Source organism: Mauremys reevesii, linkage group 3, assembly GCF_016161935.1.
Source record: "Mauremys reevesii isolate NIE-2019 linkage group 3, ASM1616193v1, whole genome shotgun sequence".
Taxonomy (NCBI): domain Eukaryota; kingdom Metazoa; phylum Chordata; order Testudines; family Geoemydidae; genus Mauremys; species Mauremys reevesii.
The window spans coordinates 14,183,040-14,195,518 of record NC_052625.1 but is presented as its reverse complement, the minus strand read 5'-3'; the positions used below and the strand labels follow the sequence as shown (position 1 = coordinate 14,195,518).

At 39.2% G+C, this 12,479-nt stretch overlaps 1 protein-coding gene across 4 annotated transcripts in view; it reads left to right on the top strand.

Moving 5' to 3' along the window:
• KIF16B (kinesin family member 16B) overlaps positions 1-12,479 on the top strand; it is a 202,057-nt gene that overhangs the window by 93,836 nt on the left and 95,742 nt on the right. For all 4 annotated transcript variants that reach the window (XM_039530469.1, XM_039530468.1, XM_039530470.1 and 1 more), the window contains 2 exons: positions 4,422-4,504; positions 4,703-4,791. In XM_039530469.1, the coding sequence (XP_039386403.1) occupies positions 4,422-4,504; positions 4,703-4,791 (172 nt within the window). The remainder of the gene's footprint in view (positions 1-4,421; positions 4,505-4,702; positions 4,792-12,479) is intronic.

Genomic DNA, 12,479 nt, shown 5'->3' with positions numbered 1-12,479 from the left:
GGAGAGGGGCGATGTCCCAAATAGGAAGATCACAAGCTGTTTAGGGCATTTATAGATTAGATTAAAAACAAAACCTTAAACTTCATCGAGAAACCAAGAAACAGTCAGTGTAGATCATTGAGCACAGGTGCATTGTGCTGTTATTGGGAGGCTCTGATTGATACATTCTGCGCCAGCTCAAATATCTAAACATTTTATTTGCAGCTTTGTATTGGCAGTGGTCTTGGCAATGGTCTGTTGTAGACTTCGTGAAATTTTAGTGCCAGAGCGTGTCCCAAACCCAAGCACAACTAGGGTGAGTGTGGCCATTGCATAGAAAGAGTTAGGATTTGGGGAGGAGCCCCTTAGTATACTAGTGCAGAGTGAGGCTCTCCACATGAGAAGGGGCAGATCGGAATTGCTGTGAGAAGTATTTGAATGAAATCACGTGACTGTATCAGACAAGGTTTTGCTGTCTAGTATAGGATTTTTTCCTTTTGTTAAAATTATTTCACCAGATTTTTCTGCTGTTTGCTTAAGCCAGTGATTCTCAAACTGTGGTTCATGGAATGCTTGCTGATGGCTTTTACAGGGCTAGCAGGTCACATGGTGCAGTGTAGCTATTCCTGTAGCCATCTAAGCATTTAACTGTAAAGGAGCTGAAATAAGAAGGAGCCAGCCTAGCTGCCTTTACTGTATTCACTAGGTGGGTGTGTATTTACTCTAGGGTGTGGAAGAGGTACTCCTGGAGTGGAAGGGAGTTTCCCTGCTACATTCCTGCACGTGCCTTTTCTTGGACAGAGATGCCTGCAGAGCAGACGCCGTCTTCGCCACGAGGGTGCTAAAGTGTCTGACACACGCACACACCAGAACGCATGAACTAGCTACTTGTCATGCTGTTCTGTAATACACATATCTTAGCACTGATTATTAATGTTTACTTTCTCAACCTGGAATCTCAGCACCTTTAAATATCTGCTCTAGGTAGTTGTAATTTACCGCTGAGACTTTTAAATGTGTCCTTTCATTAGTAAATTACCATTTATTTGGAAATGTGTTAGTGTTTAGATTTCCCTAGGAATAAATGCACATAATTATCACTTCCTTCTCCAAATTACTTCAAACATTTGTAAATTCTAGTTAATGTGCTTTTTGTCTAAATACAACCCACTGTAAAATTTTCGCCTAATAAAAATATCTTACAAGATTTTCAGCAGCATTAAATCCATATTTAAATGTTTGACTGTTTTGCGTTTTGAATAAATCCCAGCCTAAATCCAATTTGGATCCAGATTTAGGCCAAAATACCATCACATTTTTACTTTAAAAAATACCCTTTTTTTTAGAATTCAACTAAAAATAACTTTTGCCTTACAACCAGGAAGATTCTCACTATGTATCAGTTAGTTTTAATGGTTGCAACATTTTTTTTCCAATTGGTGGGGATACGTTTGGTGATATAATGTGCAGAACCATGCACATTTTATTTTCATCCAAATGTTATTTTTTTCTGTTGAAACTGGATATGAATGGGGAGAAATCAATTACATTACCAGATAAGAATTACGCCAGTGGTAGGGAACATGCCTATTGATGCTGTCTGATAAACCCTTTCCTTTGCCGCATACTCCCACTCTGAATGTAGGTACTTAAAATAAAAAAATAAATAAATCATGCAACTCATAGCAAATCCAGTTGTTTCCATGACAACATCAACTCTACACTTTGCACACATGCATTCTGATGGGGACTTGCATTGTACAATCATGTAATATTGAGCAATGTGACCTCTTCTTGAGCAAATATTTTGCAACCTTTGGTTAGGCTCAAATATGTTTTTTGTTCTGTTTTAGTGTAGATACTAACCTAAGTAAGTGCTTTCAAGTGGGAGTAAAAATTGAATAATCATGCTTAAGTAATAGAATAACACTAAAATGTTGATTTGTCAAATGTAAATCCCCATCTGTAAAATGGAAATAACAACATTCCTCCTACCTTATAAGGGTTTTGTGAGGCTACATACATTAAAGATTGTGAGGAATTCAGATATTATAATGATGGGAGCCATATAAGTACCTTAGATGCATAGGAATCTAAATGTGCAGCTAACAATGGAGTGTCCTACTTTGTATGCATAATCACCTAGATTCAAACATTCCTACTTGTTTTTAAAACCATTTTTTCAGATTTGTAGAAACAATAATGCTTATCCACATACTGATTCTGGAGTTTCAGTTCACTTGTTTGTTGTTTTCATCTGATCACATGGAAAAGTGGTTAAAGATTTTAGAATGAATGATTTTTACACTCACTCCGAAATAGATTAGAGTTTCACTGAAATCAGTCCCCCCCCCCCCCTTAAAATAATCAAAATAACCTTCCAGCAGAGACCAAGAATGAAAATGAATATGTTTGGGAAAATTATAATCATATGAAATAGTGGTAGAATGGAAATGGTTTTACAACTTAAGCTATAAAAAGGATACCCAATGCATTTCATGACAGACAGGCCAACCTGACTGCATCACATAAATTACAGAGATGGTATCGAGATGACTTTGCAACACAAACCTTCATGAACAGTAAATCTTTTTAAGATTGCACTGGGATGAAATGCAATAGCACTGTTACTATAATCCAGAATTGAAAGCAAAGGATGTTTGATTTCACCTTTCTGTGTGATAATGCCAACATTTCTCATGCTCTTTGTCTGCCAGATTTATTTAGGTTGTAAAGCACTTCTGCGTATGCAAAGTCCTGAGCATAATGAGAATCTGTAGGCATTGCCAACATACAAATAATATCTACAAATACATTATTAAAACTTTTTTTTTACAAAGTTTTGTTCAAAGTAGAACAAAAGGGAAGGGAGGCCATAGAACAAGATGGCATCTACATATATACAAGATACATAATAACTTACAATCAGAAACAAACATGAATGCTTACTTTAAGAATCAGTGGAGACTATACCAATTGATACTAATGTTCTTCTAAGTATTCAGACAAAATATTAAAGATCTCCTACTAGACCGTAAAGAAACTTTTTTGCAAATTAGCAAAATTTCCCACATCTGAAGATGTCAGTTTTCCATTTTAGTTGGATAATTATTTTGGCCAATAGGCTTGGCGCGCTCGTTACCAGCATATATATATTAGGAAGTCTAGATCACCTAAAGTAAATACTGTAACCACAAGTCTAATAGGAAACTACATGGGGTGCTGCCTATATAGGAATGAAATGCTGACCTCATCAAAGTCAATGGGAGTCTTACCATTGACTTCACTGGGCCCAGAATTTCACTCCAGATTTTTATTCATAATTATTAAAGACCACATAAATTGAGATCACAGTAAAAAAAAACAACTTATGTTCTCAGTAAGGCAAATTCTCTTAATCAAGTGGAACATTCATATCTAAGGGCAGAATTTGATCTTAACATACTTGGTTTGTTGAAGTAAAATATGACACCTCTCCTCAAGCTTTGTCTGACTGTGCTGGCAAGTTTTTCGTCCATAAAACCAGGTAAATCTATGGCTATTTAAAAAGAGTTTCTATTTCATTACAACAGTAAGACGCCACTGACAACACAGTTGTTGTTGTTGTTGTTATTAGAGTATTATTAAAATTGGCCTTAATGTCCTCCAACTCTGGCAGTAGTTGCCCAGAAATGTGTTTTCATTTGTCATCTGTAATTGATTAAACACAGAACAAGTTGACTTATCTGAATGTAATGGGGGACTATTGAATAATTTGAGATATTCGTGGTTTTGGTTCATGAAATAGATTTTCAGCATCATAGTCAGATGACTCTGTTTTGGATATTGAAGAGTTTTGGATCAATGTTTATCTGGTTGGAATGAATGGCTGAGAGCACAGATGATGACAGAGTAATGGAGTCTTCTGCATGTATAGTAGCTGGTTCCGATCTGTCTCAGATCATTATGATTGAACGTCATTGCCATTAGGCATGTGTTTTCACCTGTGCTGAGTAGTGGACAGGTTCCATTTGGCAATAACTGGCACCTTTCAGAAAGGAGTCCAGAGATTAAATGGGTTGGAGACTGAACTGTCCTCTAACCATAGAAGAGATCTCTCCAGTGTGAGAAAGCTCCTACTGCCATCTCCACTGCTCGTCTCTGTTCTTTGGATAAAATAGTCCTATGGTTAGTCTATATTTTGTAAAAAAGACATAACATCCATGTATTTTAAAGTAGTAATAGGGAGGAACAAGGTATATACTACAACAACTATTAACACAGCTCCAGCTCCGTCTGAACATTAACCCCCCCCCCAAAAACCTTAGTAGTTAGAATAATCCTTTTTCATTTTTATCTTTACATTGTAGAAGTCAGTGCTCTTGTCAGATGACTGAGAAAATGATTGGACATCTCCTGATACAGTATGCTGTCAATAAACTTGTGTGTGTTTTTCCTTCCAGGTGCCGTTATATTACTTGGGAGAACCAATATGTTTCGCTTTAATCATCCCAAGGAAGCTGCCAAACTGAGGGAAAAAAGAAAGGTGAGTACCTGAGGAATTCAAATCTTTTAATAATTTTTGTTTCTAATATGTTTAAATATTCACTGGTTTAGATATTTTTTTGTGTTGCTTTACATCAAAATAGTTCATATTTTGCGAAGTAGAAGAAGTGATATTTCTGTAAGCACAGCAGTGTTTCTTTAATACTAGTAATAATCTTTTAATTCTATGTTCTGTTAGAGTGGACTACTGTCTTCCTTCAGTTTATCTATGACAGATCTTTCAAAATCTTGTGAGAACCTCTCAGCTGTCATGCTTTATAATCCAGGGTAAGTATATTCTAAACAGTAATTACACAAATAGCAATAATTCATTCTTGAAAAAGTTAGGTTAAATGTATTTTTAAATATCAATATAGATGAAGTGTTCAGTTAGTTAATTAACTTATTGTGTACACTATGATGTTTGTGCCAAAAATGTAGGATACATTTTTTAAAGATTCCAAAGTAACTTAGGCTCCTAAATCACTTTTGAAAATGGGATTTAGGCTATGAAGGTGCTACTAAAGTCACTTAAGTACTCTTGAAAATTTTACCTGTAAACCAAAATGTCTCCTTTACATAGGAGGAGAGCATTACTGCATTAGTGAGTAGCCAGTCCTGCCTGGAGCTCAGCCCCCAAACACGAGAACAGTCCTATTCTAGAGAGCAGCCTCGCACACCTAGGAGTTTGACACTAATAAAAATTGCAGTGTATGGAGTTCATCAGGCAAGTGTTGCCAGTGCAAACAAGATAGTTCAGTAGAATTCATGATGTAGCAAATTTTCCGTTTGTCCTAATTTCCCATGCAAGATATTTCTCTTTAAGAATTACATGTGTGTAATTTATCCTCTCCAAACACAATATTTGACTGCAAATCACTCAAGGTTGCTCAAGTACATGTAACAACAATAAAAGCATAATAAGGCCAGGAAATCAGTGTCTGAAGTCCTCACCCAGCCCTTTCAACAGTAACAGTGACTTTGCTAACTCTGTATTATGACGCAAACATACCACCCACACACAACACATGCTACTTCTCACCACCTTCACGCTTAACAGCCCAACCAGGAGTAATGGATGTTCTGCGATTGTTTGGGTTAGGGAACTGGTATTGTTTGAAGTAGGTGGCTAGTTTAGAGTATGGTGAATAGTTTTTGTCGCTAGTTTGAGTTAAGTTTGCTGCTGATGATTGTTAATGGAGGCAGTTAACAGAATATAAAACTTACCATGTTTGAGGTTGTTTGTTCAATGTTTGTACTGGAGCCCTTGAAATGATTTACTGAAGAAGTATGGTGTTTTTTGCTTTCTCAATAGCTAATGTTTTGTGTTGAGGGATAAAGTTGCATGAGTTTCAGAAGTGTTTAAAGTGGATTGAAACAGGAGGGGGAAGCAGTCATCTTGCCAGTCAAGCAGAAGGGAGAGCTATGAGAAAACATTGGTTATCCATGCCAAGGAGAGAAGGGGGATTCTGCTGGGGAGCAGCCATTTACCCAGGCCAGGGAAAAGAGAAGGATCCACTGCTTTACATCTTTACCTCTTACTTTAATCCCAGTACAGAACTAGAGGGAGTAGGGATTTGTGCTGCAGGTAGAGATGTCTTCTTCATTTTCCCCTCTCTGGAAATTATTATTTTTTAATGGTGATTGTTAGGATTGTTTGGTTTAGTAGGTACATTGTTTTGTAATAGTATCTATAGCTAGCATTTGTGTCAGTTTAGTTGCTCTCGGATTTAGGGGTTTGACGAGAAGTAGGTGGCTATTCGGGCTGGTGTTAGTTTTAACGGGGGTAGGGGGGTTTAGCTAAAATAAAATGTATGAAATTAATAAATGGTTTGAAATTACTATTGCGGGTTTTTGTAAAAATATATGTCTTACAAGCATTAATCTAATAATACCATATCTAATTTTGCCAGACCAATCAACTTGAACGAGGGTTCAGTCTCAGTAAGTCGGCAGGTATCAGTTATGTGGGCCTGAAAACAGAAAGAGAAAAAAAAAACTACTATATGCATTTAAGACCATAATATGCCAGGTTATAAATATAATGTATAGAACACATTAACCAGAGGCCTTTTAAAGAGGAACGAATGAACTTTATTAATGTTATGTGCCTGAAAAAACAACCAGAGGCCAGAATAGATCAGTTATGTACGCCATCATTACAATGGGCCTGAAACTGGTAACTTTGTATCTTACTAACAAGGGTTGCTTATCTCTCGTGATTAGCTAGACTAAGAAATAACCAAATACTGGGCCACTTTCATGGTGTAAACCAGGTATGTAAGTTTATGTCCTTAAATCATTAATCTAATATTACCTATATAATAGTCATGTTTTAGCGTAAATGTTATGTATTAGTCAAGCTTGTTATATCCTCAGTGAGATCAAGCAGTAATATTACTAGTGATATGCTAGGGGAAAAAAATTGCATGCACGATATACATAGCAGGGTGTAGTAGACATTTCTCTGTTGGGCACGGGAGAATAATATAGGTTTTGGCGGTTGCCAAAAGGTAGTTTAATAAAGATTCCGGTTTTGGGGACCGGGGATGAAGGTTTGGAGCCTTCTCTTTTGATTACTTTAGGAAGATTGTAGTCTTCAGTCTTTGGTTTACAAGACCAATGCTTTAATGGATTAAGCTACTAGAGTATTTTTGGTTTAGTATTTTGTTTTCAATTAGTCCGATGAGGGGGATAAGTGTTAGGAGGATTATGAAGTATAGGATGGAGGCTGCTTGGCCGATGGTAATAAATGGATTTTCGACTGGTTGTCCTCCGATTCATGTGAGTACCAGGAGATCAGCTGTTAGACATCAGAATAAGGTTTGGGTGAGGGGTCGGAGCGAGTTTGGAAGGAGTGTTCTATGGATTGTATTATCTTTTTTTTAATTGTAGTTTTTATAAAGATGAGCTGTCATTTGTGGAGTATTGAAGGGATTGGTGCTAATACTGTGGATGCTGATGGGTTATGTGTTGTTCGTTTAGATTTTGGTGGGGTCCCATGGCTTTATTGTGTTGGTAATGGGTTGCTTTTGATTGCTGGTTGAGGGCTATTGTTGACGTTGTTTGTTGTGTTAGAGTTAATTCGTGGGCTATCTCGGGGAGTACTTCGTGCGATTAGGTTATGATAAATAGTAGAATGATTGATAGGATAAATGAAGTTATGTAGACTTTGATGAGGCCTTTTTGTGATGAGATTAGAGTGATTGGGGTGATTTGTGATTTGACTAGGCCCTTTGGGCCAATGTTTTCATATCAGGATAAGTCAATTAAGTGGGTGGCAGTGTTTTGGCTGAATTTTAAGTTAATTGTTGGGAATAAACGATGAATAAGGGTGTTGAAGTAGGCTAGTGAGTTAGAGAAGTTGTGGATGTTAGAGGGTTTTGTGGATATTTTATGGGTTATTGAAATTAACTCTAAAGCTAGTAATAGGCGTAGGGCTGTTATTGTTAGTGCTGCGGTTTTTATGTATGTTGGTATTGTTGTGGGTGGAGTTTTTAGTGGTATGGTGTTTAGTGAGATGATAAGTCCGGCGATAATGCTGCCTATGGCAAGGCGAGTGATTGGGTTAATAATTGTTGAGTTGTTTTCGTTTAGTAGTACTATAGAAGGATATCAGGGTTGTCCTGTTTGCACGAATATTGTAATTCGTAAACTGTAGATTGTGGTAAATGAGGTTGCGATTAGTGTTAGGAGTAGGGCTCAGGTGTTTAGATATGATGTGTTTATAATTTCAATAATGGTGTCTTTGGAGTAAAATCCGGTTATGAATGGTATGCCTGTAAGTGCTATGTTGCCAATGGTTAGACATGAGGAAGTGATTGGTAGGGATTTGTGTAGTCCTCCTATTTTTCGAATGTCTTGTTCGTCATTTAGGTTGTGGATGATAGAGCCAGAGCATAAGAATAGTATGGCTTTGAAAAAGGCGTGCATGGAAATATGTAAGAAGGCTAGTTGTGGTTGGTTTAGGCCGACAGTTACTATTATAAGGCCGAGTTGGCTTGATGTGGAGAAGGCAATAATTTCCCCTGCCTCCTTTCTCCCATAGCCTGACTCCTCGTGTCCCTTCTGCATGTCTGCTCATCTCTTTCAACTCCCCCCCACCCCGGTCCCCAATTCCTGTATGCTGCTGTCTGAGGGACCTGAGAGGGGGTGATTGGGAGCTTTAGGGGAAGGGGATTTTGATTCAGCTGTTCTGGGGAGCTTAGGGTGGGAGGAGGTCCCATGATTCTGCATGTAGGCATCAGCTCCATCAGGAGAAGAGTTTATTCTTCAAACACCAATATTGTGATGCCCAGACACTGGGCTTCACTCTGTCTCTTGCACCCCATGCATTGATGCAAGCCTTCTCATGCTTGCGCTCTCTCTGTCTCTTTCTCGTCCTCACCCCACATCTCCCCACAACCGCTGCATACATCCCTGCTAACCTACAGCTCTCCAAAGCTGTTCTCATGTGGCTCACCCGTCTGCTCCCCCATCTCCCTCCCAGGAGCCAACCCCCATACTGCCTGCTGCCTCATTTGTCTCCTTGGTTCGCCATGGTCTCTGAGCAATGCGGCTAGAGAGGCAGGTTGGGAGCATCTGAAGGCAGAAGTAGCTGATGTAACTTGACAGTTCTATTGGCTAGTTCTGGTGTAACATAGGTTACCCCAAGTAAGGGGGACAAGAATGTGTTTAATTTTAAAATGTCGAAAGTGGCATGTGTCTACTGTTATCCAAGAGTAACTGGATAAGAGAAGGACTGAGGGACTGAAAAGAGACGTTTGGAAATCATGGCAATTATTTTTAATTAGAATAACCCTCAGAAATTTGAGGAAACAGGATAGTCCAAAAAAGGAATATACACTTCCTCTAAAAAAGCTGGTAAATATTTTACTGAAACTTTACAAAGAAAATTGTTCTCTAAAGAGTTGTAATGGTGTTTGGATATGGAGGGTTAAATTTTGAAGTCACTTTGGTAAATTTTACCCTAATTTGAATTACACACCTGAATAATGGGTTGTTTGTCCTCCATTGTATCTAACTCTTAACTATGGAATCATTCTCCATGTCTCCCTGATTTGTAGGATAGGACATTTAGTGATAACTTCAGTTTAAATAATGCATTCAGCTCTGTAGCTTATGTATAAAAATGTTGTTTGGTTTTCTTGACACACATATGATTATTGCTCTCTTGCCAGAAAGTTACTCACAGAGAACTCAAGACACTGAACTGGTTGCTCATAAATTTCACATTTATCTTTTCTGAGGGAGGTGAAAAAGAATTCTTAAAAAGTGGAAGTTTTCCCCAGCCTCCCAAAACAGATTGCTCTTAAAAACTACTACTGACTGCTCTTAATATTATTTCTTGTAAAGGGAGGGGGGAGGTTCTTGGAGAGCCCCTTATTATAATTCTGCCTCTCCGTGCCTTTTCCAGACTACTATCCTGTTTGAACACTGCTATGAACAATGGAGTTATATCTCACAGTATTGACCACAACTTGGTAGTCAATGTAGATCAGAAAAACTGTGTTCAAGGTTGTCTCACTCGCAGCCCTCAAACTTAGGGTACAGTTTTGTAGTATGGAAAAGTATGTGATGGGAGGGTTGGGGATGATTTTTCTGTCCCTGGAGGAGTTCACTGCATCCCCAGATGCTGCCAAAATGTGCCTGCCAGACAGGATTCCTTCTTTGACCTCATAAAATACTTCTGGCGTAGACCAGATTGTGTTCTGCGGCAGGGAATTTTGGGCAGATCACCCCTGTCTTCTCTACAAGATCTTCAAACCACTTGGGCCTCCCACTTCCTTTGAAATTACACAAGTTGAATTTGAACTATTAATATACTCAGTATTTTTCAGGAACAAAGTCTAAACAGTTTTCCCCAAAGAACACTGTGACACTGGCAGACCAGGTGCCAGCTCATGCCAAGGCCCTAGGCCTCACTGAACACTGACAAATGCATAGCTAAAAACCAGTCTGGCTCACCAGTCTGGCGTGTTAGTATTGTTCAATAGATGTTAAGTTTATAAGAATGGGTTTAGTGTTTAGATTTTATGAAATGATTGTAGGATGCTGTGTGTATTAATTTTGCTTATAACATCAGTGTACCCCATGTTTTAAGTTTATGTTAAATGTTTGCATTGTAGTCCTTCGTAATTATGTGAGTCATCAAACAAGAAAGGAGCATTAATTAGTGTAGAAATACTGGCTTCCTCTGGAAGGTATTATGTTCTGCCCACCAAGAAGGCCCGCTGAAAGCTAATGAGCCATTATGAAATATCAGAGAACAAAGACTTTGTTGATTGCTCCCCCACACCTGTGAAGAGGAGACAAGAAGGTGGGCTCACCCCCATCAGCTTGAACTCTGGGGGAAGGGAGTAAAAATACCTGACAAGAAGGATCCTGTGCATCCCTATGCTGCTTGAACTCTGAGGGGTGAAGATTGCTAAACATAAGTAAGCCTTAAACATAAACATAAGCCTTGGCCTGGCTTAGCCCTGGAGGACATATAAAGCTAGCATATTGCAGCTATTACTTTTTATATTACTTTTTGGAGCCTAAGGCTGTAACTCATTTGTGTGTGTTTTTACCTGCTTTAATCTTGTAATTAACTCTTATTAGCTAAGAAAATAAATAAATCTTTAGTTTATTGTAGGATTGGCTACAAGCTTTGTCTTTGGTGAAAGATCTAGGGTGCAATTGACCTGCGGTAAGTGATTGGTCCTTTGGGACTGGGAGTAACCTGAATATTGTTGTGATATTTGGTGTAAGGGACCATCTGTCACAATAGCAAGCATGCCTGAGTGGCAAGATAGATGAGAGCAGCCAAGTGCACTGTTTGCGACTCCATGTTAAGGTTGTTGTAGTGATTTAGGAGTTCACACTTGATACTTAGTTGGTGAAATCTAAGTATAGAGCTCACAACTAGTTTGGAGTTTGTGCCCTACTTCTTAACAGTCTGTCCTGAGGTTGATACTCATGCTTGTGAGCCACTCCAGACAGCTTGACACTCATGTATTCTTTGCAGGATTCACATGCAACAGGTCATTTGGGTTTAGAGATTATAACCTAGCTCTGATAAAAGTGTAAATTTGGTATTGAAAGCTTTAAAGGTTACACATTAGTCATAATGAATGAATCACAGTCATATGATGGTCTTGACAGAAAAGAGCTGGAATAGTTGTGTAAGGAGAGGGGAATAGCCCATAAAAAGAAAATTCCAGGAGCTGAGAGCTTTGCTCATAAGTGCTGACCAGAGGTAGTCCAAGAACCTTTCTGCCCCGGATGTTACAGAGGAAAACACCGCAGTACTGGGCAGCCCATAAAGAACATGAGCTCTGGAGACCTTGGTGAGATTTTGGATTAGGGAGACCAAAGGAAGCTGAGGAGAGAGCCCACCAAAAAAACATGGAAGCTGAGGACAGGGCACGCAAAAGGCAGCTGGAACCTCACACTTCGCAACTCAGAATACTGGAACACCAAAAGGAGTTTCCTCAGCAGGTGAATACATTCTCTCCCAGCAGCCCCCACCACCACCTCCCGAGCACCAGGGATAGGAGAAAGTCTGCCCAGTTAATAAAGAGACTAATTGCATTGAAGAGTCCCTTGCATTAGGGTTTTTCCAATCCCCATGAAAATCTGCCCAAATATGGCCAAGTTATAAACCAGGGGTCCTCAAAGTCCCGGCCCACGGGCCGTCTGCAGCCCAAGAACCTGCCCACTGCGGCCCATGTTGGAGACACTCATGCTGCCACGCTGCCAGCAATGTCTGCTGCAGGTGCTGCCCCCTGCAGCTCTCATTGGCTGGGGGAGAGGGACAGAGATACCATCATTAGTTGCTGGGCAGAGTCAGCCATTGAGGCAGCATCATTAGTTGCCAGGCCCAGTTAGCCATGGAGGCAGCATCACTTTTTTCCACAGTGAATATAAACAAGTCAAAATACCGAACACAACTATCTGATGCACACCGTGCTGCAATCCTGAAGGTTTCAACT